This window comes from Podarcis erhardii (assembly GCF_964252035.2).
Source record: "Podarcis erhardii genome assembly, chromosome: 16".
NCBI lineage: Eukaryota > Metazoa > Chordata > Lepidosauria > Squamata > Lacertidae > Podarcis > Podarcis erhardii.
Genome location: NC_138514.1, coordinates 15391787 through 15416673, shown reverse-complemented (window position 1 = coordinate 15416673; position 24887 = coordinate 15391787). Strand labels below are relative to the sequence as shown.

General features: G+C 43.4%; 2 protein-coding genes across 3 annotated transcripts; both read left to right on the top strand.

Annotated features, from left to right (window-relative positions):
* Window positions 1–2528: 2528 nt before the first annotated feature.
* On the top strand, window positions 2529–11244 carry RBM7 (RNA binding motif protein 7). 2 transcript variants are annotated; one of them, XM_081844466.1, is made up of 5 exons: window positions 2529–2723; window positions 5780–5942; window positions 6972–7080; window positions 9728–9818; window positions 10178–11244. In XM_081844466.1, exons 1-5 carry the CDS (start codon window positions 2628–2630, stop codon window positions 10547–10549), a joined length of 831 nt encoding a protein of 276 aa, XP_081700592.1. In that variant the 5' UTR covers window positions 2529–2627; the 3' UTR covers window positions 10550–11244. The 2 variants fall into 2 exon arrangements, with proteins under 2 accessions (XP_081700592.1, XP_081700591.1); XM_081844465.1 differs by having other exon boundaries at window positions 9725–9818.
* Window positions 11245–14922: 3678 nt separating this feature from the next.
* Window positions 14923–24592, top strand: REXO2 (RNA exonuclease 2). Its single transcript, XM_081844472.1, has 7 exons — window positions 14923–15096; window positions 17921–18004; window positions 19498–19575; window positions 20442–20553; window positions 21823–21931; window positions 23039–23092; window positions 24166–24592. Exons 1-7 carry the CDS (start codon window positions 14938–14940, stop codon window positions 24293–24295), a joined length of 726 nt encoding a protein of 241 aa, XP_081700598.1. The 5' UTR covers window positions 14923–14937; the 3' UTR covers window positions 24296–24592.
* The last annotated feature ends 295 nt before the right edge of the window (window positions 24593–24887 follow it).

The window sequence follows — 24887 nt, the reverse complement described above, 5'->3', positions numbered from 1 at the left end:
TTCCAGTGAGCACTAAGGGTGATTTCCTTAAGAATGGCTAGGTTTGATCTTCTTGCAGTCCATGGTACTTCCTTCCTATACTCCTGTCTAATTCTCTAGACTTAGTCGCTCCTCGCTGGGGGTTACCCCCGGAATTAAGCACATTCTTCTCTGGCTGATCAGACCCAGACCAGTCTTCTTCCTAGCTTCCCTGTCGTGTTCTTCTTCCAACATCTATTCCCTTCTACTCGCAAGTTTCCTAGGGCCTCTCTCCCAACACTCCTGCATCTTGCCTTTTAGGTAGAGACTCGGCTTTTTATTGCTTGACAGCTGCTGCCGTCCAGCTTCCTCTGCCCTGGCTCACTAGTGATTTAATCTGTTTTCTGCTGGGAGAGGAATGTCAGGGGAGGCAGATGGAGCCACCTGTTTTCTTTCTGTCTCCTTGGGCCTTTTCGAAAGATGATTTATTGCTTGTTCTCCGTCACCACCAGCTGGCAATGAAACGCAATTGCAGCACCAGCCTCTCAAGTGTGTACAGTACAGGTGCTGAAGCTTCTTGGGGATAGTGTGTCTTTAATTAAAAGCTTCTTCCTTCCAGGTTCTGCTCCTTTTACTGCCTCCTAGCAGCTTGGCTAAGGCCAGGCACACCTTGGATGTCCTCAGGGCTCTCTGCTTCTACCTAGACAGAACAGTGGTATTCAGGAAATCAGAAGCTCTGCTTGTTTGGTTTGGGGGTGTCACACTGGGATGGAAAGTATCCACCTCTGCTGTTTCCAAGTGGTTTAAGGAGACTATTGCCTAGGCCAGACATGGTCCAACTTGGCCCTCCAGAAGTTTTGGGACTACAATTCCCATCATCCCTGACCACTGGTCCTGTTAGCTAGGGATGCTGGGAGTTGTAGTCCTAAAAACATCTGGACGGCCAAGTTTGACCATGTCTGGCCTAGACCTATTAGGCCTTGGGGAAGTCCCTTCCAAGAGGACTGCCGGCTCACTCCCTCAGGGAGCAGCCCCATCAGCCACATATAAAGGAAGTTTTCCCATCACTGACATTTGCAGGGCAGTTGTGTGGGTCTCCACAAATACCTTTGTGTCTGGTGAACACTATATGATAAATTCATGTGCCTCAGGCAACTCAGCCTTTGGGAGAAAAGTACTTCAGTGGGTACTCAGTCTATGACCCAGCTCCCTCCTGCCCATCTATACTACAGCTCTGCTACATTCCACACAAGGACTGCCTTTATAGGAACTTCCAGGAGGAAATGGAAATTGTCGCCATGAATTTCTCTTCCCAGGGTTCCTGGAGGGCAGGGCCCACCTCTCATCAGAGACCAGGTCATGGAACATAATAGTAACAAAAGATGCTATAAATTCTTAGCATAAGGCACCAGGGTAGGCTGTTTTCCTCTACATCTTGTGTCTTGTCTGTTTTCTCCTGTCTCTCATGCTATGCAGCACCGTGGACAGGGGCCATAAATAAAGACAACACAAGGCAGACACCTAGGGGTGGCATCGAGGATCTCTCTGGGGAGTCTGCAACAGGGTCGAAGGATCTGTCTTGCTCTATTTGGCCCTTCCTCTGGAGGATTCAAAATCAAACCCAATTCTCATGCACGTCGTTAGGGCTGCCGTATGTCCGGAATTTCCCAGACACATACGGGATTCACCGGTGAAAAATAGCGTCCAGGTTGAATTTCCAAAAAATCAGGTAAAATGTCCAGGAAAACCCAGGCGTATGAAGGAAGTGTTGCATTTTTGGACAAATTTCCTTAAAAAAATAGCGCAAAAAGTACAACTTTGGCAAAAGGGAAAAAAGAAAAAAGCTCAACTTTGCTTCCGTCTCCACCCCACCAAAAATAGCTGAACAACTTTTGTTTCCGAATTTTCACGTTTTGAAACGGACCTGGACGATGCACACCGTGGTTGAAGTTACAGATAGGTAGCCGTGTTGGTCTGCCATAGTCAAAACAAAACAAATTCCTTCCAGTAGCACCTTAAAGACCAACTAAGTCAGTTCTTGGTATGAGCTTTCGTGTGCATCTGAAGAAGTGTGCATGCACACGAAAGCTCATACCAAGAACTGACTTAGTTGGTCTTTAAGGTGCTACTGGAAGGAATTTGTTTTGTTTTGACCGTGGTTGAAGTTTGCAGCCTTGGAACTGCTTATGTAAATAAGGGGGCGGCACATTGTCTCGCAGCGAAAAGGGGAAAGAAGATCGGTCAATCTCTCGATTTGTCCCTTCTCGCTTGCCGTCGCCTTTTAAGTATCTTAGAAACGACTTGTGCTTTCCCTTCGGCGCGAGTATTAGGCTTTTAGTGGGTTTGATACGCTGCAGAAGCAGGTTCGCATTTAAGGCTGAACGTTATATTTTAGCAATAATTAAGGAATACCCAATCACAGTCCCGAGAGTATTGCGCTTGCGCAGTTGAGCCGTCGAGGGCACAATTCTGGGCACCGAGGAAGGAACAGAGAAGCGCATGCGGAGTTGAGACTAACAGTCCGTCACGCCCAAGGCCCGGGTCGGCGCCTGCGCACTCGAGAGGCCCGCGGGCCTGAATTGCAGCGACCGCGGGGGCGGCTCTCCTCCCTTCGGCTGGGCCGGACGCGCGCGCCTGCGCAGTTCAGCAGCCGGCTGCGAGCTGAGGAGATGGGAGCGGCGGCGGCCGAGGCGGACCGGACCCTCTTCGTGGGGAACCTCGACCCCAAAGTCACCGAGGAGCTGCTCTTCGAGCTCTTCCACCAGGTAACGGGGCGGGCAGGGCCTCACCTCCTGGCTTGACTCGGCCGCGGAGAGGGGCCGGGGCTCAGAGCGGCCTACCTCGCAGGGGGCGCCGGCCTTGCTGTGTGTGCGGGGAGGGGGGCGTTTCCTTTTGCCTGCGTTTTAATGCGCGGGCCCTCTGCACATGCCCAGGAGCTATAGAGGAGCGGGGCTGCCCTGAAAGAAGACTGGCATCTCCTTGGTGTCGCTGCGAGCGAAAACGGATCCGGGAAGGGAGACGGGGAGGCATTGGCTTTGTTTGGGTCTCGCCTGCCTCGCTTTCCTTTACCTTTGAACGGGTTTCCCTTTCGCTTGGCTTCGTTCAGAAGCCTTTGCAAGGCGAAAAGCCCCCTCGGGATGCTCTCCTTCCCTCCGTTTCCCTCTTAAAACGAGGCAAGGTGCGAATTCTTCTAAAGGTAAAAGGCCGGCGGCAAACAGGTTTGATCGTTAGCTGTTTTTTCTGCCCGAAAAATGGGAACTTCGGGGTAGATGGGTGAGATCGGCAGGATTTAAAAATAAGTATCAGAACATTAAAACAACAACAACAACAAGCAGCTTGCAGAATTGACAACAAAAGCAAAATGAACAGAAATGCGTTTTTGATCTGGGCGCCTTGTCAGAAAAGGGCAACTTCAGTGGTAACCCAGGAGGTGCATAAACAGGAAAGGTAGGCTGGGGATGGTTTAGCTCTATATATCAAGGGAAGCATGTTTCATGAACTGGAAATTCGTCCTATAGCACCACTTTGGATGTACCAGTCCTGAAAACTAATTTAGTTTTGGGGATGTAGTCTCATCCCCTGAGCAAAATGCCAAGGGTGGTCTTGAGGGGGGGAAAGAAATGGGGAATGTGTTGTAATAATGGGTTGCCTCTGTCATGTTTGTCTAGGCTGTCTAACGGTACTTCAGGTTACAACCAGCAGGCAAAATGTGTATATTGTGAGCAACTCTGCCTTGAAACAGTTAGTCATAGAGCTGACCTAAGGGGAAGCTATCCTAGACCTAATTCTAAGAGGTAGCGGAACCCTTGTTTCAAGATGCAAGGGCTATTGATGTCAGGCTCAGCATACGTGTAAGCAAAAAGTTGCCACATCGTCCTGTGCCATCACATTTGTTTATATTCACATTTGCTGTGAAAGTAAGACAACCAGAATTGTCATGTCTTTTATGGTGCAGTTGCATTCGGAATGTGGTGTGTACTGTTCCCTGGCTGCTCCCATCTAGAAGAAGAAGAAGAAATTGTAGAGTTGGAAAAGGTCTGACAAGGACATGGTTGGCTGTTCATACACCTTTCCTACAAGGCTCAAATGCCTGGACTTCTCTGTATACAACAAAAGGCTACAATAGCCATTTATAGATGTAGGCATGGAGTGGCAAAAGCACCTAGGGAACAGTTCCAACCACTTTCATAATGCTGGAACCTGGGGTCTTATGATTAAGTAGATTGGCTGTAAGTTTAGAACACACACAAAAGTGTAGACAGTTACAGATAGGTAGCCGTGTTGGTCTGCCATAGTCAAAACAAAACAAATTCCTTCCAGTAGCACCTTAAAGACCAACTAAGTCAGTTCTTGGTATGAGCTTTCGTGTGCATGCACACTTCTTCAGATACACTGAAACAGAAGTTTCCAGACCCTTCTATATAGTGAGAAGGTGGGGAGGGGTATTACTCAGAAGGGTGGTGGGAATGGGTGATTGGCAGATAGCTGTGATGAGCCTGTTGACGACTCTTAACGACTGCAATAGGTCTTACAGGAAAAAGCAAGGGGTGAAAAGGTGAAAAATGGCTTTGTCATGTATAATGAGATAAGAATCCAAGGTCTTTGTTCAGACCAGGTTTCTCCATGGTTTTAAGTTTGGTGATAAGTTGTAATTCAGCAGCTTCTCTTTCCAGTCTATTTCTGAAATTCTTTTGTAGTAAAACAGCTACTTTGAGATCTTGTATAGAATGTCCTGGGAGATTGAAGTGTTCTCCTACTGGTTTCTCTGTCTTGTGATTCCTGATGTCCGATTTATGTCCGTTTATTCTTTGGCGTAAGGTCTGGCCTGTTTGTCCAATAGACACTCTATTGGACAAAAGTGTAGACACTCAGTGACATTCAGAGGAGATTAGATAAAGTCCTTGAGAACTGGTCCGTTAGTTCCACTAACTGAGTTGGAGCTCAGGATACTCCTTGATGCCAAACTGTGAGGGAGTAAATAAGGGGGAGGGTTGTTGCCTTCATGCACTGCTTGTAGGCTTCCTGAAAAACTGCCCTCCTCTTCTTTTCAATATCTATGTCCATTTCTATTGGGTGAGGGTGATTTGAACCATTGTAATGTTCTCACAGAAAGTTAATAATGGATCCGTAGAAAGACATTGTGAGGCTAACTTGAAAGGAATGCTTCAGTGCTCCTTGCTTACATAAAATCAGCATGGTTGAAAGGTGAATGAGTTTTCCTCTGCTTTTGGGGGTGCATGCTTGTGAGTGGAAGGAGGTTCACAGTGCATGTTAACTTTCTGTTCCATGCTGGCATGTGGCTGAATCCATTGCTGTGGGTTTCTTCCCTGGAGAAAATTGAGTACCAACCAAAGTCGTTTATTTTTGTTTTATTTACATTTCTCTTCTGCAATTCTTCCATCATGGAACCCAAGTTGGTGTCCCTGTGGCCATCTTGTACACCCACCTGATGGCTCTGGATTCACATGGGGGCATGTACTTTTCTACCTTCATAGCACCTACCTGAAGTGATGCCTAGAGACCAGCAGTAAACTGACCATTACCTAGTTTGAACCACCTTCACCTGCCTGGTGAATCTAGGACTATGTCCTACTCTCCAATCCTTTGGAGAGTAAAATTGTAAAATGCCAACTATTAAGAAAGTTGTTTTAGAACCTGCCTGACAATGCATATCTTTCATTTAATGGGTAACACCCTACACTATACTTGAATGCAAATACAGGTTTACCTTAGAATGCGGGTGCATGCAACTAAATAACCTTCAAGGGAAAGTTGCTCCATTTTTTTATTTTAATGTTTTGTTTTGTTTTTTGGTTTGCAGGCAGGTCCAGTCATTAAAGTAAAGATTCCGAAGGACAGGGACGGGAAACCAAAGCAGTTTGCATTTGTGAATTTCAAACATGAAGAATCTGTCCCCTATGGCATGAATCTACTTAATGGGATCAAACTTTTTGGGAGACCTCTCAAAATTCAGTTTCGATCAGGTATCCACAAAGCCTTTAAAACAGCCTAGGTCATCTAGGCAAAATTGAAGGGGGTTCATATTCCTTTTATGCTTAAAATTCTGATGTGTAAAACTTTTTATTCTGGGTGCATTTTTTGTGTTGAATTATATATCAGATTAAAATTTCACTGAGCCTGTAAACCACTCTTGTGTTCATAGTGTTGCTGCATATTTGTATGCTATCTTGAGGAGCTAACTCATTTGAAGAGGGCTTTCTGTCAGTTTTTGGAAGACAATCGGTTAGAATCTTTTTTAAAAGGAACTTTAAAAGATGTTGAAACGCACTTCTCAAAAGAGTTTGTTGTTTGGGGACAAACCATCCATTTTTAGAAGGGATGTCCTACTCCAGCTTTGGATAATCTTTAGCCTTCCATATGTTGCTGAACTGCAAATCCCATCCTCACTGACAATTGGCTATGCTAGCTGGGGCTTTTGGGAGTTGTAGTTTAACAATATCTGGAGGGCCACACATTCTACGCATCTGCTGTACCCTTTTCAGTTGAGAACAGATCTGTGTGTATTTTGAGCTCCTATGATCACAGAGGAATGCACTTTGCACGTGTCTAGAAGCATTATTTTATCAGTTCAGATTATTTCTGAAATGAGCCTCGGCACTCAAACTGGTTCTCGTTCACGTGTAATTCCTTGGAATTGCTAAAAATTATTTTTAAAGGAAATGAAAACACTATTTGGTGATTATTTGGACTGTTTGAAGTAGTGTCCAAAGTTTTTCACTTTAGGAAAGCTGAGTTTCATCTGCAATTAACTTAAGTTTAGTGTCCTTCGCATTGCATCTCGATTGCATCTTCACCACTGGGTATTCCAGTAGGTTGCAACACTTGTTTTGGAAATCTGTTTGTATGTCTTAATGGTTCTCTAGTGTGATACTCCAGAGCCCATTAAGTAATGTACCATGTTTTCAATCTGTTAGCATCTTGCGTCGGCTTAACCTTTCTCAGTGTAACTGACTTGTTTTTGTTAAACTTCAAACATGTCCTTTTACCTTTAGGGAGCAGTCATGCATCTCAAGATAACAATTCACCTTATTCTCAACCTGGATATGCTAATGGAAGCCCCTCCAGTATACAACAACTTCCAACAACAACTGCCAGTAGCAGGTAAGTTCTTAATGTTAAACCAGACTTCCCCCAACCTGGTGTCCTCCACATATTTTGGACTACAACCCTGAGTCTGAAAGATCTCAAGGGCACCAGTTTTAGGAAGCCTGTGGTAAATCATTTAAGTACATTTAGAATTGCAGCTTATTAGGGAGTGAACCCCATTGAACTTGGTGGGACTTGCTTCTGACTAATTGTGCATAGGATTGTGTTCTTAGCATTCATTACCATATGGTAAACTCTGTGACTGTTTTCCAAAGTGGGCATAATACAATAGCCTATGTCTGAGCTTCCCTTTCTACCTTTATGTTTATTATTTGTCTTTAAGTGGGAAAGAATAATATGAACTGAATTCTAGCGCTGAGAGAAGATATTACTATTATTAGCTTTTCTTTCTAGAGCAGCTACAAAAATCAAATGGTATTGAGAACTTTGATGTGGCACATCAGGAATTTTGTTTCTAAAGCAACAGATGGACAAGCAAATTAGTTTCCATTAGGGAAAGCTGTGAGTCTTTTCAGAATTTTCTAAATTGAGATGCAGAGTAGATTAAAGAAGCTGTTATTAGAAACCTCCTGAGGCTTGCGATCTGTGTTTCTGTATTGCTTTGACAAGTGTGTCAGTTATAAAAATGAAGATGAACTGAAAACAGATTGCTCAGTTATACTCTGCTTAGAAAAATATATATTCAATAACAGTTTACGATGGTGGATCAAAAGAAAACTGTATGATGTAGTGGTTAGATTAGAAGTGTTCTGCTGCAACCAGGGAGACCCAGGTTCAGATCTCCCACTCAGCCACAAACTGGGTGACCTTGAGCCAATCACAATCTCTGTCATTCAGCCTCGCTTATTTCACAACCTTGTTCTGAGGCTAGGAGAACAAATAACCGTCTATGTCTATGAGAATGAGTAGGATAGAAATATAGCTATAATCATAAAGCTGCTAATGCCAGTGTTTACCTGGTGCTTTGCTTCCTGGTTATTTTCATGATACCTATTTTCCCCCATGCCTGGGAAACCCATGCACAAATACCTATAATAGAATCATAGAATTGGATGGGACCCTGAGGGTCATCTAGTCCAACCCCCTGCAATGTAGGAATCTCATCTAAAACATCCATGGCAGATGACCATCCAACCTCTGCTTAAAAACCTCCAATGAAGAAGAGTCTACCACCTTCTTTTTTTTTTTTCCTTATTCTTTTTTATTAGTTATTTCCAAAAAAACCACAAGGTAACACACAAATACAAAGAAAATACACAGAAAATAAAAAATAAAAATAATAAACAACAATTATCATTTCCATATCATCCATATAACATAGTCGTCTCTTACGGGACTTCCTTCAGCCTGTCCGTAAATCATTTGAAGCAATAAATAAAATTACACGTTTCATTACTTATATTGTCATTATACCGATTCCTAATTCCTGTTTGCTTTGCACAATAACTCTTAGTCTTTCACAGTGCGTCTCTAAATCCCTTTAGCGTTATTTGCCCTTCACTAATACATTCCAGATAATCTACATACTTTTCCCAATCTTTGGTGAACACTTGGTCTCTTATGTATCTAACTTTTCCTGTTAATCTATCCAACTCTGCATAATCCGACAACTTAGATCTCCACTCCTCCACCGTTGGGGTTTCCCGTAGTTTCCACTTCTGGGCTAATACTACCCTTGCTGCTGTAACCGCATAGTATACCAATCTGCGATCTTCCTTTTTTATCTCTTGTCCTAATATCCCTAGAAGAAAGATTTCTGGTTTCTTTATGAACGTGTACTTTAATATCTTCTTCAATTCAGTGTGTACTTTCTCCCAAAATTGTTTCACCCTTCTGCACTCCCACCACATATGGTAGAAGGAGCCCTCTATGTCCGTACATCTCCAGCGCTTATTATCCACCTTATACATTTTTGATAATTTCATGGGTGTCAAGTACCACCTATAAAACATCTTCATGACGTTTTCCCTTATCGAAGTACACACCGTAAAGTTTACCCCCTCCTTCCAAAGTTTCTCCCAATCCTCAAACTGTATACTATGACCTATATCCCTTGACCAATGGATCATCACCGATTTGACTTCCTCGTCGCCTAAATTCCAGTCCAACAGCATCCTATATATCTTAGATATAATTTTCACTTTATTATTTATTATTTCTGTCTGGAATTTTGAGTCTTTATCTGCATAACCTCTTTCTTTGATATCTTTACTAAACATCTGATTCACCTGATGGTGATGTAGCCAGTCGTAAACATGTTCCTTTGTCTACCACCTTCTGGTGGAGTCCTTTCCACTGTTGAAGAGCTCCAACCATCAGAAAGTTCTTCCAGATGTTTAGTCACAGAATCACAGAATTGTGATTCTGGTTTGGCTCCTACCCTCCAGAGCAGGAGAAAACAAGTGTGCTCCATCTTCCATGTGACAGCCTTTCAGGTATTTGAAGATGGCTATCCTATCTCTTCGCTGTCTCCTCTTTTCAGGCTAAACATACCCAAAGCCCTCCATAAGGCTTGGTTTCCAGACCCTTGATCATCAGTATAACTTTCTTCAATTGAATACTGTTGACTGTGATTACTGTTGGTGCAGAATTCCATGATCTGAGACTTCTTCTGGGCAATTTTCTGATTTTCGCTTAGCAGGTATGAGAGGAATGTGGATAACATCTCAACAGAGTCGCCAGCTGTGCAGAGGTCCTTCTCATCCCCAGATAACCTCCAGAGACAAGCAGTGGTGAGAGTTCTTTGTTTGGCTGTTAACGGGAAATAGGCAGGAAAGGGTTTGTTCAGAAAAGTACTGGAAGCCAATGTAGATCTGGGCTTATATAGTCCCGGCGGCTGCTCTCATTCACCAGTCTGGCAGCCGCACACTGTGGCTGTCTAGATGTTGCTGGACTACACCTCTCAACCTGAGAGATGTTCTTAGAACCAGCCTTATTCTTTCTAATGTAAACAGTTTTAACTGATTTGTATTTTTACACTGCCACTCTGGGACCTTATGGTGAAGGGCAAGTAAGGAATTGAACAAATCATCATCATCACCCCTGACTATTGGCCATGCCTATTCTTAACAGAAGCACTTTCTGTTTCCAGATGAATAATATGTGGCAGCAGTCGCAGTACAGTGGCAGGCACAACTCCTTGCACCCGGAGCCATCCGGATTTGCTTCGCCAGGGCACCACCACCCGTACACCCAGTCGTCAGCTTCATCCATGCAGTGGCGCTCAGAGACAAGTGCCGCCCAGCGCAAGAACAGAGTGAGCTCCCATCCGTATCCTACTGAAAGCAGGCATTATAGCAGCCGGGAACCTCAGCGCCCCAGCGACTATGGCTCGGAGCATCATTTCAGGGGCATTCGGGAGGAATATGGTCACGATGACAGGCACTATGGAGGCTGGAGTCACGATTACGATAACCGGAGGGAGAACTACCGAGATGGCAAATGGCGCCCCTCCCGCCACTAGCAAGTATTCAGAGCAGATTTTGCATACCTTTCCTTGGCGAAATGGAGTGGCTCTTTCCTTTTTAAGAAATCGTTTTTTTACAGAGCTTGCAACGAGTAACTGCACGAGTTGCTTTTTAAAAATCGTTTTATAAAAATCACCTGCAGTATGTATTTCGTGAGAAGTGGCTTCGTTTCAATTGTATTAACTTTCTCTCAGGGTTTAGGGAAAAAAAAGAGAAGGTGCCACGCTTTTAAACAAGCAAAAGAGAAATCAATGTAGTTAATTTTGTAAGGGGGGGAAAAAAGGTGCCGCTTTGGTTGTATTTTAAAATGAACATTGGTATTTTTGTAGAGTGTTATTGAGAAAGGAAGAGAGCCCCTGAGGTGGTTCTGGTAGTAAGTAATCCCATGGAAAAAATGAATGCCACAGAGTAGAAGGCTCAATGGCACATGAAAATATTGGTAACAGTGTTTTTCTACTGGAATAAATGTTGCTTTTAAATACTTGTATTAAGCAAACATGCAGCCTGTTCAGATATTAAGAGTGAAACAATTTTGCTGGATGACTTGATGATTTGTATTGAATGATGTGTTAATTTTTCCAGCTGCTTTCATTGAGACTCCTTTGATTTTTATATTACGAGCAAGAGAGCCCACAGTATCGTAAAAAGACTTTCCCAACAACTTAAGCGATTAAAACCTCTCAGGAAATCATTGCATGCCTCTGTCCATTCCCTTTCTATAGTTGACATAATTTTTTAAAACCTCATTGAATAGAAAAGTTTAGACATTACAACTGATATTTAATACAAAGGAGAAACGAAGGTAAGTATCTATGAACTTCTTGTCCATGGGCGTTGTCTGGCCAAGTGCTGTATTTCATCCAGCCTGCAGCATTGGTTCATCTTTAAAATTAAATTAAATTAAGTCAATGTTTTGGGGGAGGGGCCATTGGCCTACAGTGTTTGGCTGGTCTTGCCCAGAAGTGCAGCTGCTAGCCTCCCCTTGCAAGTACAGCTAAATTTGGAATAGCTTTTAACTAATCAGAAATCTGAGATGAGCTTTTTCAATAGGGTGGATTTTTGTGACATCCATCCTTCTGAAGTTGTGCATTTGAAATGCCATCAATGTCTTTAACTATGATTCCCCCTATACTGATGGGAACTTTTGGTGCCATTTTTAAAAAGATCCTGCAGCTAAATTGTTTCCGGTAGCTTCTGTTTATGTTCACAGTGCTTCCGTTTGAACATTAGTAATCTCTGTAGCAACTGGAGTGCAGTAATCCTGCAACTTGTGCACATTTTACTCGTGCACATTCAGGTTTACGTGCTTGTCAAAAGAAATAATAAAAAAGCGGCGGGGAGCAGGCGTCCAGAAAAAAAGACTTTGGTAATCGCACCTGCCTTTGTACCCAATGTCTTTGGACTACACAATTTTGGCTTTAGGAACAATCTCTGGAACATAACACCCATGTAAGTTGCAATGTATAAATGCATTGTCTGGATAGTGTCAAATTGTTTCTTTGGAAAAAAAAAACCCTTGTCTGCTCTGCACAGCAAAGTATTTTATTTTGAAAAGTATTCAGACCCTCGTCATTTTCAGCTACAACAAAATTGACAAGGGGGCAATTGCAGCAGCAGTAAAATGTGGCTTGCCTTAATTTTTCTGTCACTTCTCCTGAAATACACACACTCGCTCTTTCTCTTTCTTTTACTCTAATCCCAATCAACCGTGGTTTCTTGAACCCCAGTTGTTCTTCCATGCTGTTTGGGTTTATATCTGGGGGGGGGGGCTAGAGGAGGGAGATACTTGTGACCCTCTATCTGCATGCCTAAATGGGACATCTTTTAAAAAATAAAATATTTTCGTCAAATATACACTAATATAAAAGGATTTATTGTTACCTTTTGGCTTACATATTTATGGCATTGTTGCAAAAACAAGCACCCGTCTTTTTAAAAAAAAAGGTTTACATAATTCAAAATTCCCTCAAGCAATACTGTTAATAGTATTTTTTAAAAACGCACTTGGTTAGCTATATTTTTATTTTCTCTAAAATAAATTCTCGTTCTTTCAAAATATTGTGTGCAAGCAAATTTTCCTAAGAACTAAATTTTACAGCTGGTGTTTTCTCTTTACAAATAGTTGTTATATTTGCATCCAAAAGTGATTTTTTTTATAAAAAAAATATCTTCTCATTGGAAAGTTTGTATTAGAGAGAGTGGCCTTTGATGCCTTCAGAGTGACTGAATGTGTGAAAATGCCTAGCAAGCTTTTGCATTGACATGCTCAGCCTGCATCTTAAATAGGGCACATTTCTTAAGCTGTTACACCAGATGCTTAGCCATCAGTCTTCACACTGTATTTTTTAGACAGACTGTACACATGCTGTCCACACATCAGCTATGTGCTGTGCCGCTTCAACCTGCTTTGTATTCACAGAGGTAGTTGTAATGTCCTTTTTCCCCGTTACACCTGGTGCGGGTGGGGGATGTATATCAAAGTTGATTGACTAACATTACTAGCATAGGTCAGAGCAAGACATTCAGTGATGTTTATTGGCAGGAGGACTATTCCATTAAAGCAGAGGATTTGCTGCCAGTGTCTTGTCTGCTGTAAGTGGGGTTCTCTTTCATTCACAAGCAGGCAAAACCTCAAAGATTGCAATCCTAACCATGTAAATGCAGAAGTAAGTTCTATTGAATTGAATTGGGTCTCCTCGCAAGTAAGTGGAGTTAGGATGGCAGCCTCAGGGTTTTAAAAACCAGAAGGAAACCTTGATTCTCCACCCCCCCCCATTCCTTGTTATTCCCTAACCCAGCCTTTTGCAACCTGGTACCATCCAGATGCTTTGGAATGCAACTCCCATTAGTCTTGGCCAGCACCAGGTTACAGATTGCAGCCCAAGCCTATAAATTTTAAAAAATGCATTTTTTAAAAGTGCTTTGTCTCTCTTTTGGTGGGGAGTGGAACATATTATGAGGCCAACTAGGACTTAAAAACAAAAGGGAATCTAGACTTGCTCTGGTTTTCAAGAGGACACAAGCTGCAGAGGGTTGTTTCTTATATTGCAATGATAAATGCATGTTCCATCACCATGTCTGCATGTTCCAGTTCTGGCTTTGTATTCTGTGAACCTAACGTGTGTTTGGGTTGGTGTAAACACATTGCATACTGTAGCACTCCTAATGTGTAAGGCATTTAGCATGTGTAGGATGCAAATGCGATGTGTAAAGCAGCTTTGGGGCGCAAAGTTGTCATGTAATGACGTTTCCTTAAATAGCACTGCCATCTTCAAATATAGAATGTAATTTCTCATACCTGCATACTGCTTCTGTGGACAGCCATAATAATGCTCAAGTACAGTGGATTTAGGTCGTGTGGTCAGATGAGGGCTTCCATCTTAATCCTTCCTGGGTCTAGGTAAGTTCTTCACAAAGTTCACACTTTAAAAGAATCCCTGAAATGCTGAAAGTGACACAGGAGCCAATGAGAAGGAATTTTCTTTTTGATCTAAGTACCACTATGTCAGACACAAAATTGTTCATGTGCCAGTGTTGTTTCTTGGTGTGGCTTTGAACTAACCTAATGCACGGGGCACTGCTTTGTCTCCCTTTAAAACTCCCGTTTTTGTCTCTGTTGGAGGGGCCACCTTTCTATGATACATGTTTTGCATGCAGAAGGACTGAGCTCAAAAATCTCTGGCATTTTTTCCAGTTAGGGCTGGGAATGCCTCCCACCTGAAACCTGACTCTGAGTGTTGATAACACTGATGGGTCTCCCCCCCCCCCCCCGCCCGGCATTATTTTAACTTTATTTCCTGTCTATTCCCGAGTTAATTGTGGTGTTCTATTTTTTTTTCATCCCTTTACTCTGTTACTTCCAAGCTTGAGGAGGGGGGAATCTTGCACCCTGCATATTTGTTTTTTTTAAGAAAGAAAAAAATTATGAGTCTCAGGAAGGGGCCTTGGGTTTTCCTTTGTTGCACAGACCACATATTGCGTGTTTTTAGAATAATACGTGTTAACTTTCGGGTCAGTGCTTTCACTAAAAAGGGCTAGTATTTGCTTTCTTAATATGGCAAGAAAATGCAGCTTAGTATTGGGGAAGGTGGGGAAACGCAAGCCCAGCTGAGCCTTTTACTGGACCAGCCTCTCGTTTTGGAGGATTGGGGCACGATCCCGCATTACAGTGGGGGAACCGAGCACCTCCGCCGCGGGAGCCTCGGCCCTCAAACTACAACTCCCAGCATGCCAAGCGAGGCACTAAGCGCGCAGCGACGCTCTCACTCCCGCTGTCGCCACGCAAAACTACAAATCCCAGGAGGCTGCGCGGCAGTCCCTTATGGCCTAGCGGGCGGGGCTGGCGCGGGGCCTGCTGGGCTTTGTAGTTCTCCGGCTTCTCCAGATGATGCGCGCTGGCGGAAGGGCTTGGCGGCTTTTCGGCGCGCCGGCAGGGAGGCGGTGGCTGTCGGGGCGCTGCCTGAGCGGGTTGCGAGCCATGGCAGGAGCCGGAGGGGCGGCGGAGCCCGGCATGGGGCAGAGAATGGTCTGGGTGGACCTGGAGGTGAGGCGCCCAGCCCGTAACGAGGCCTCTGCGAAGGGGCATCCCATAATATCCTATCGTTTTCGTCCCCCGAGACGCTTGCACCATGTGGAGTGCAATGCGACGGCTCCATCCCGTAGTATCCTGCTCCCTGGAATTGGGTGCAATGTAGGGGGGGTGTTTAAAAAGGGCGCTCCATCCCATAATATTCCCCCCTTCCCCCGCGACAGGTGCGGTTTAGTTCCTTTTGAGGAGGCTCCATCCCGTAATTTCCCGCTGCCCCAGAACATTGCCCTTGAAGAAGTATGAAACAGTTATGCAAATAGCTTCTATCCCATAATATGCCTCTATGAGATTTAGTTCAGAAAAAATATCATTTATCTTAAAAAATATTGTAAACAGTTAAAATCGTTATTAGGATCGGAATAACACTTGTAGTTTAATGGTGAATTTTGGATATAATGGAGATATAAAAGAGTTAGATTATTATAAAAGATGCAGGAAGAAATGATTAATAATAGGATCCACAAAGGGGAAGGAGGGAAGTCCAGGAGGTTCTTTGGAATCTTGTTTTTATGATATGCTGGATATGTGATTGCAAAACTTTAATTTGAAAAACTATATGTGTATATATATGTGTGTGTGTGTCTATCTATATAATATGTGTATATCTATCTATATAATATGTGTATATCTATATAATATGAATGAGAGATTTGGTTCAGTGTAATATGTAATATATATATATGGTTTAGTATCAATGTGTAAGGAGAGGGCGGGGCTGCGTCCCACAAAATTCCCCTACCCCTTGAGACAGCTGGGGGTGAGTGGGGGGAATACTTGAGAATCGCAATCCCATAGTATCATAGTATCCATTGTCTAGTATCTGTTCATGTAGAAAGACCTACACCATGTAAGGCAACGTTCTCAAGAGATGTCCCTGTTGGGTTATTTGCAAAGGAGCTGCAGCCCATAATAATATTCCCGCAAGAGATAGTGGTGCAGTGTAGGTGCAGGATTCATCCTCCTTCCCGAAAAGAGGCAGGTGCAATGTAAGTGTATGCCTGTATATGAGCAAGATTGGGCTCTCTTAGAATATCCTTTGATGAGATGTGTATCCTACGGGGGTCACATCTCATATTGCCCCCAACCCCCTGACTCATGTACTACAGGATTGGTGCCCATCCCATTATTCCTGGGAGCCTTGGTGTGTGCCCGCATCCCATATTATCCCCCTGGATACATAGGCACTGTAGGTGGATGTGTGTGAGAGAAGGAAGGAGACCATTCACCCTTTAAGTGTTTTTTCTAGGAAATGTAGAAAGTTTGGTTTGTGGGGGAAGAAACAGCCTAATTTCACAGGAAATGAGATCTTGGGAGCAGAAAATCAAATATGGTCACCCTAGGGCAGCTGGGAAGGGACGCGGGTGGCACTGTGGGTTAAACCACAAAGTCTAGGACTTGCCGATCAGAAGGTCAGCGGTTTGAATCCCCGCGACGGGGTGAGCTCCCGTTGCTCGGTCCCTGCTCCTGCTAACCTAGCAGTTCGAAAGCACGTCAAAGTGCAAGTAGATAAATAGGTACCGCTCCAGCAGGAAGGTAAACGGCGTTTCCGTGCGCTGCTCTAGTTCGCCAGAAGCGGCTTAGTCATGCTGGCCACATGGCCTGGCTCCCTTGGCCAATAAAGCGAGATGAGCGCCGCAACCCCAGAGTCGGTCACGACTAGACCTAATGGTCAGGGGTCCCTTTACCTTTACCTAGGGCAGCTGGGACCCTTGGCAGGTTGGAAAGGAGTGTTCTAACATATATCTGCATTGGTGGTGCGGGAATTCACATGGGATCTAGGGCAGCCTTCACCAACAGGGTGCCCTCAAGTAGGCCCACTCGAGCCTGATGGGAGTTGCAACCCAAACCATCTATAGGGCACCAGGCTGATGAAGCCTGTCCTAGGATGAGCTGCATCCTTGTGCTATGAGGAAATGAGGTTTCAAATTGACAATTTTATTTGAAGGGGCTATGTTGGCTCCATGTGTGACCAGACTGAGGATCAGTTCTGTGCATCCAGCAGTGGCAGACAAGATGTCATTTCTTATTGTTGGCTTCCAGAAGCCACTGAATATGGAGGCCATTTATCGCTCTTAATAGTCATCGAGAAGCCTATTTATCACAAATTGCCCCACACTTTAAAAAGATTAACCTCTTCCCCTGGGCCTCTTGCAGCAAAGCAATTCACAATCCTAGATTTTATCAGCTTGTGGAGGCTTGAGGTCCTAAAACAATTGACACTTAATAATAATATTTTTAAAAAATTTATTTCCTGCCCATCTTGCTGGGTTTCCCTAGCCACTCTGGGTGGCTTACAACAAAGTATCAAACATTTAAAAAAAACAAAATATCCTCTGCAAGCAACAAACCAACCAATAAATCAATAGAAACCAATAACAACAACAATAATAGCAATTATAAACAGTTTACAGTTATACCTAATTTAAAATAACCACCAACCCGAACTAAACACTTGGCTTAAGTGAGCAGGAAGTACATTACTGCTATGGCCTGACATTAAAGAAATAAAGAAATAAACTGCGCTCCAGGGTAATTTTCCGAGTTGATTTCCTAGCTCTTTGTGAAGCAGACACATTTGTTCAAACCTTCAGTGGGTCTTCCCCCACCACCCATTTTCTGGCTGCTGTGAATACTTTTTTAACCTACCAGCATCAGGATCTTTAAGATATAGTCCAGGGAAAGGATTAGGGTTTGTTAAAATGCACTTTTGCTAGCACAAAGTGGAAGAGAAAGCTCTTCTTGACATCTTACACTTGTTAACTTTTTGACTTTGATATAGATGACTGGGCTGGACATTGAAAAAGACCAGATCATTGAGATGGCCTGTCTCATAACAGATTCGGACTTGAACATCTTGGCTGAGGTATGTTGGTTGCTGTTTTTTGGGCTGGTACCTGCTCAATGCCAGCTAGCAGAGAAATAACAAAAATACTGGAGAAACCCGTTAAAAAAGCCACCCTCCTGAAATAGCATTGTTGGGTATATTCAGTTCAGACTACCAAGGGTTATTATATGAACATTTAATTGGTTACTTATTACTGGTAAGAAGAATATTGATAGCTAGAAAATAGAAGGAAACAAAGGGTTTAAATGTGCAAAAATGGTATAATGTAATTTGGGACAGCCATTTCTGAAAAACCTCTTTGGCAGTCTGGTGGCCATTGATCCAGTATTTGAACAAATACTTTACAGCACAAACTGTACCTACCGCATTCCATAATATCTGTTTGTGTTAATATTCTCCTTCTTACTGACATTAGTAACTTTCTGTTTTTCTCCATATTAGTGCTTGTGTTAACTGTACTGTTTTTGTTTACATCTGAACTATGCCTTTGGGATGGTGGGAAGGGAGGATTTTAAGTTTGTAATTCTTTTTTTCTTCTCAATATATATTTTTTAAATGCCAGCCAGTTAGCTAACTGCTGTGAGTGGCTAACTAGTCACTCACAATTTCCACTGACTTCTTTGCCACATAGCTGGCTGATGAAAAGCCCTATTTATGCATGCAATTTCCAAATGTTTTTAGTGAGGGAAGTGAATGCCAACCGGATATTGCAAACTCGAAAGTTGACCACATTATGGCTGCTTCCTGTTGCCATCAAGTCTAAAAGTTCATCAGGTTTTTTTTAGTTGATTATTTTTGTTACCTAGTGCAAACTGTCACCATTACACTTAAGAGTAAAAATGAATCCGATTGCGCTACAAGTTTATATCCCTTTGTGTTCAAACAAAGGTGATTATTTCTATTCATAATACATACTGCTGTTTGAACAGCTCCACTTATATTGCTACCACACACACACCATCCCTTCCTCCCTGATCTGTTGTCCTTTAGCAGCTCTTGTTTTGGACTGTTTTGAAGAGAGAGGTGGAGCTTCAGGGCCATTTCATTGACTCTTAAAAAAGCCAACCACGTTTGACTCCTCTAGCAGGTCATTATAAGAATCCTGTAACTTAAGAAGAAGTGCCCGAGTTTGCTTTTTCCTCTTCCCTCTCAATTCCACTTCCTTCTGTGTCATGTCTGGTTAGATCAGGCATAGGCAAACTTGGCCCTCCAGATGTTTTTGGACTACAACTCCCATCATCCCTAGCTAGCAGGACCAGTGGTCAGGGATGATGGCAATTGTAGTCTCAAAAGATCTGGAGGGCCTATGCCTGGGTTAGATTGTCAGCCTATGGGTAGTGGCTTATCACATCACTGATATATATGAGAGAAATCCTGGGAACCCTTATTGTCTGAGAACCAGGATAAAATGCTAGTATTACTATATTAATAATTGCAACAACAGCAAATGAGCATCAGTGATGTAACAGTCTGATCTGATTCCCCATTGTTTTCTCTTATTTTGCTGACAGGGTCCCAACCTGATAATAAACCAGCCGGATGAGCTGCTGGACAGCATGTCAGAATGGTGCAAAGAGCATCACGGCAAGGTAGAGGCCTGCTCCTTCATCACTCACACTCCCTTGAGAAGAACTCCTTTGTCTTTTTACAGTTCCACATGCAACAGAACCTTATCTTGACCATGCCATGTTCCCTGCCGTCTGCATTAAGCACTTCTTTGAAAAGGATGGCTGGAGGTTTATCTCATCCGTGCAAAATGGGCCAGCTTTTTGCCGAACCATCACCCGACTTCACAGTGTGTCCTTAGCGTGACATTAGAGTTTCCCATGTCCATTATGAAGACTTTTTGACATTAAACCTTCTTTGTTGTGCTAAAATTGCTGCATCCTTTGGCTGGGGTTTGGGAGTGGGGAGACTGCTTCCTTGTTTACCAGCAGTTCCTGCGAGGGAATGAGATCAGTGACCTGTCTCAGCCACATTCATCAATGGCTACTAGTCATGATGGCTGCATGAGTCTTCCAGATCCAGTTTCAGCCTCCCTCTGAATATTAGTAGTGGAGTGCCAGTGCACCATGCCCTGTTTTTTGGCTTTCCCTGGGGCATCTGGGCCGATGTCTGTAGGAAACAGAAGGCTGGATTAAATGGTTATTTTGGCCTGGTCTAGTAGTGCAAATCCTCCACTATCCATTAAGATGTTGTTGTTTTCTCAGTAGTGTGCTGCCAAACCTTCCTGTGGCTGTTAAGGGGGTTGTTTTCTTTCTGTTTTTATGGTATAATATATTGATACTTATGTTCTAAATGTGTTGTAATTGGCTTGGAGGCCTTTGAGTAAGAAGTGACCACAGGTTTAATAAAAACTAATAATAGTATTGATTCTTGCATGACATCTTAACTGCCTGGCTCTTTTTAAGGCACAGGCAACATGATGTAATTTTGGCTTCTCTCTTTCTTCCAGTCTGGCCTTACAAAGGCAGTGCAGGAGAGCAAAATCTCGCTGCGTCAAGCAGAGTATGAATTTCTGTCTTTTGTCCGTCAACAGACACCTCCAGGACTCTGCCCACTTGCCGGTAGGAGGTTTTAACATTTACGAAAGATAGTCATTTTTATTGATTTGTACCATCCCTTGCCACTCAAAAGGCCTAAGGCAGCTAATGGATTCAAACAGAAAATGCAAACAGTATATGTATAAAAAACCATTAAGAATAACTCTTAATATCAACAAATCATAATTTGTTGTATGCGACTAACTTCAGCTATTCAAATTAATGGGCCCCAGTCATCTAGGTCTATTCATTTTAGTGTGTCTCCTCTGAGTATGTGTAACATTGGGTGCAACCCTATGTGGTTAATCAAAGCCAGTTTGAGAATCAGCAATAGACCATCCCTTAATAGATGTTCATTTCTCCAAAACATCATTTGGTATAAAAAGTTCAACTGAGAGAAGGGAAGGTGACCTCTGTGCCTTTACGGGAAGGGAGTTCTGGAGACTGAGATTCAGATGGTTTAATCCCTGACTCCCCTCCGTCTTTCTTCTGAAAATATATGTGGGGACAGCGCATCTTATGATGTTGATTGTAGAGCCTGGGAAGGAAAAATGCAGCAGCTTCAGATTAGTTGCAATTAGTGTGAGTGGAAAGCAGGGCAAATTCAGCGCCCAATTGCCCCATTTTACATCACCTACCTGGACATTTGGCCAAGCGCTTTCTTTGGTCAGGCTGTAGCAGTGCTGCAGATAAAATCTAGTGGTGTTGGGAGGGTATCCTAATTCTGTCAAAGGCAGATTCATGTGTTCATATAAAAATAAAATAATTGGGCCAGTAGTTGAGTATGGTCACCCACACTCTAGCCTCCATTTTTGTGAAGCCTGTCTCTAGTCTCAGAGTGGCATTAGAGACACATTTTCAGACTTGAAGGGCTGATCTTAAAAATTTAGACTGTACAAGTTCTAGTGGTTCAAAGTCAGAGAAGGGGCCCAGCTGGGCACCATAGAAAAGTTGTGCTATAGAGAAGTTGCGCTAGCCATAGTCTTTTATATACTACATCTGTTTAATGCTCCTAACCCTTCTTTTATATTATTTTAGCTTCTTTTATATTTGTATTTTAGATTATTTAGCTTCTATTATATATACCTTCTGTTTTAATACTGTTTAGATTTCCAAAATGTTTTATAGACTTTAAATGGCTGTATCCCCTGCTACATATGCTGGTCTAAGACTGTAACAAAGATTTGAGATTGAGATTTGGGGGTGGGTGGGATTTGGGGGTGTCTTCGCCACCCACCGGAGAATTCCACGTTGAGCGCATGAACAGAATCTGTGCCTTTCCACCCTTTTCAGGAAACTCGGTTCATGCGGACAAGAAATTCCTCGACAAGCACATGCCCCAGTTCATGAAACACCTTCACTACAGGATCATTGATGTGAGCACCATCAAAGAACTGTGCAGGTCCGTACCCACTACATCATTTGCCAGAGCTTGGGTGTGTGGGTGGCTCCTCGGGCAGCGAATGGCATGCCACAGACTTCAGGGAAATCTTGCGGGTCTTACGTGTAATATGTGACCACCAAGATGCCTACAGTCAACAGTAGATGCAGCTTTCTGAAAGGTTCAGATTCTACAGCCGCAAAATATATTTGCATTTATTTTTTATTTATTTGATAGCTCAGTCGGTAGAGCATGAGACACTTAATTTCAGGGTTGTGGGTTCAAGCTCCAGGTTGGGCAGAAGATTCCTGCATTGCAGGGGGTTACACTAGAACAGGGGTCAGCAAACATTTTCAGCAGGGAGCCGGTCCACTGTCCCCCAGACCTTGTGGGGGGCCAGGCTATATTTTGGAAAAAGAAAAAAAAAGGAACGAATTCCTATGCCCCACAAATAACCCAGAGATGCATTTTAAATAAAAGCACACATTCTGATTCCCAGACTGTCCGCTGGCTGGATTTTGAAGGTGATTGAGCCGGATCCGGCCCCCGGGCCTTAGTTTGCCTACCCATGGACTAGAAAACTCTCAGGGTACTTTCTGAGTCTGCAATTCTATGATTCTACGAACATGAGGTTTTGAACTGTAACATGAGGTTACAGACACTTCAGGTTACAAACACTTCAGGTTACAGACTCCGCTAACCCAGAAATAGTACCTTGGGTTAAGAACTTTGCTTCAGGATGAGAACAGAAATCGTGCAGCGGCGGCAGTGGGAGGCCCCATTAGCTAAAGTGGTACCTCAGGTTAAGAACAGTTTCAGGTTAAGAACAGACCTGCAGAACAAATTAAGTTCTTAACCCGAGGTACCAATGTATAGTAACATTATTGAGTAACATGGAACTTTTGGAAGTGGAAAATATTACTCTGCAATGTAATAACTAGTTTCCGTGAGTTTTAGAAAATTAAAGCTGGAATTTTAGCACTTCTGATTTTTGCATGAGATCGTTTCAAATTTGGTGCGTCTGCGGCTCCGGAGTCCTGCGTTTGTGGGTGCTCTTGCCTATGGCGTCCACCACATTTGGTAGATAATTTAGATTTTGGATCATGGGGACTTGCTTTGTGTGTGCAGACGCTGGTACCCAGAAGACTACGAGTTTGCTCCAAAGAAGGCTGCGTCTCATAGGTAATTGTTTGGCTTTGAAGAGTGATTGTTTTGTGTGTCTCAGATTGTATCACCAGGCATCAACAATGAGGTTATGCAATGTGGTAAGGACAGCGCAGTGGGGGAGGTGCCATTGATAAAAGTTATTTCAAGTCTGCAGATACTAATCTGGAAAGGGACATTTGCTCCGAATCCAAATAGAAAAGGGTTGGAGCTCAAGGGCAGAACAGGTGCTGTACATGCAGAAGGTACCAGGCTCAGTCACGGTCATTTCCACATTGTGCATGGAGGGACTTGAATGTGACACCTCAGAGTGCTGCTGCCAGCCAGTGTAGACCAGGGATAGCCAATATATTGCCTTCTAGAAGTTGCTGGATTCCTCTCCCATCATCCCAGACCATTAGCATGACTAATGGTCAGGGATGATGGGAGTTGTAGTCCAGCTATACTGGGTGGGCAAGAAGTTGCTTACTCCAACCTTGATGGCCCATCAAGCTTGACTCAAGTATAAGTGTGCCATTTCCTTTTCTCATCTGTTAACCGTGCTGTTAAGAACCTTTCCCCGTCCATCTCAGAACTTGCCTTTTGGTCATTATTCAGCAAGATGAACGTGCTGTTATTATCTACTCTCTTTCATTGTGCTTGGTCATAGCAATTCAGCCCGTAAGTTTATTGCCAAGATGGGTAGCATGTTTTGTATTAGAACATTTCCTCCTTTATTGACATTATTTCCCTAGGAGAAAGTGTGTGTTACAGAGCAGTTCAGAAGTGGCGGGGGGGGGGGGGGGAGAACCAAGAGGGAATAAGTTGCCAAAGTTCTGTTGGTCTCATTCCAGCAGGGGAGAAGGCATGTGTGTAAGGGCGTTTTTGCTCTCCTGCCTCCAACCAGCTTTGAATCTCTCCTTCAGTTCCCCTTCTATAGGGTTCCATAGCACATAGAAGTGCACAACCTGTTTGCAGCATTTTGGGGAACACTGTAAAGTCATACCTTTTTCAGCTTCTTTTAAAATTAGCCTTCCCTTGCGTTTGGAGGTGAGTGTGTATGGTGCAGCCTTCTTTTTAAGGAACGCTAACATTTCCTGAATTCCCTTTAGAGCCCTGGATGACATCAGGGAGAGTATCAAAGAGCTTCAGTTCTACAGAAATAGCATCTTCAAGAGGAAAACAGACGAGAAGAAAAGAAAACTAGTGGAAAATGGTGACAATGAAAAGCTGGCCAGTTGATCTTGCAGCCTGGTTCTTTAGCAAAAGCCCAAGGCACCAGAAGTGTCTCCGCCTGCCGTTTTCAGTTCACTGTTGGTTAAGGAAGGGGCTGCTTTCCGTTACTTTGCTTCCTCAAGATTGTTAACAGTTACTGACTACCACATGTGACGGGTTATTGACATCTGAATTGCAGGCCAGTGCCTTGAACTAACTGCAGCCATTTGGTTCATGCGTATGGAGTACCTTTTGTAGTTAAAGAACCCCTGTTTGGTTCTAGGCACCCTCTTTTATTATGCAATAAAGCCAGCCTTGCTGAAAGATGCTTGCCTCTTTTCTAGACTTAAGCATTTCTGCTTTGCTTTTCCTATTTTTTGTGTGTGTGTGTGTGTGCGTTTGGGGGCTGCTAGCAGGATTTGGCCTGAGTGGCACTGGAGTCGTGCCTTTATTCTAACAGCCCCTTGGAATCTGGCTGCGGCACTTGCCCCATTTTGGAGCTCAGAAGCAGAAGCCAAAAGATCGCGGCTAGTTCAAGGTCACCTAAGCAGTCCAAGGCAAGGTGCTGTTTACTGTGTCTCCCCCTCCTCATGTGACATATCACTTGTCTTTCCAGCTT

Coding starts and splice junctions, on each gene's coding strand:
- RBM7 (XM_081844465.1), top strand. CDS start 2,628: ATGGGAGCGGCGGCGGCCGAGGCGGACCGGACCCTCTTCGTGGGGAAC. Junction 5,943..6,971: donor CAAAATTCAGTTTCGATCAG/GTATCCACAAAG, acceptor TTTTACCTTTAG/GGAGCAGTCATGCATCTCAA. Junction 9,819..10,177: donor ACCTCCAGAGACAAGCAGTG/GTGAGAGTTCTT, acceptor TTCTGTTTCCAG/ATGAATAATATGTGGCAGCA.
- REXO2 (XM_081844472.1), top strand. CDS start 14,938: ATGATGCGCGCTGGCGGAAGGGCTTGGCGGCTTTTCGGCGCGCCGGCA. Junction 19,576..20,441: donor GCAAAGAGCATCACGGCAAG/GTAGAGGCCTGC, acceptor TCTTTCTTCCAG/TCTGGCCTTACAAAGGCAGT. Junction 21,932..23,038: donor ACCATCAAAGAACTGTGCAG/GTCCGTACCCAC, acceptor TTGTGTGTGCAG/ACGCTGGTACCCAGAAGACT.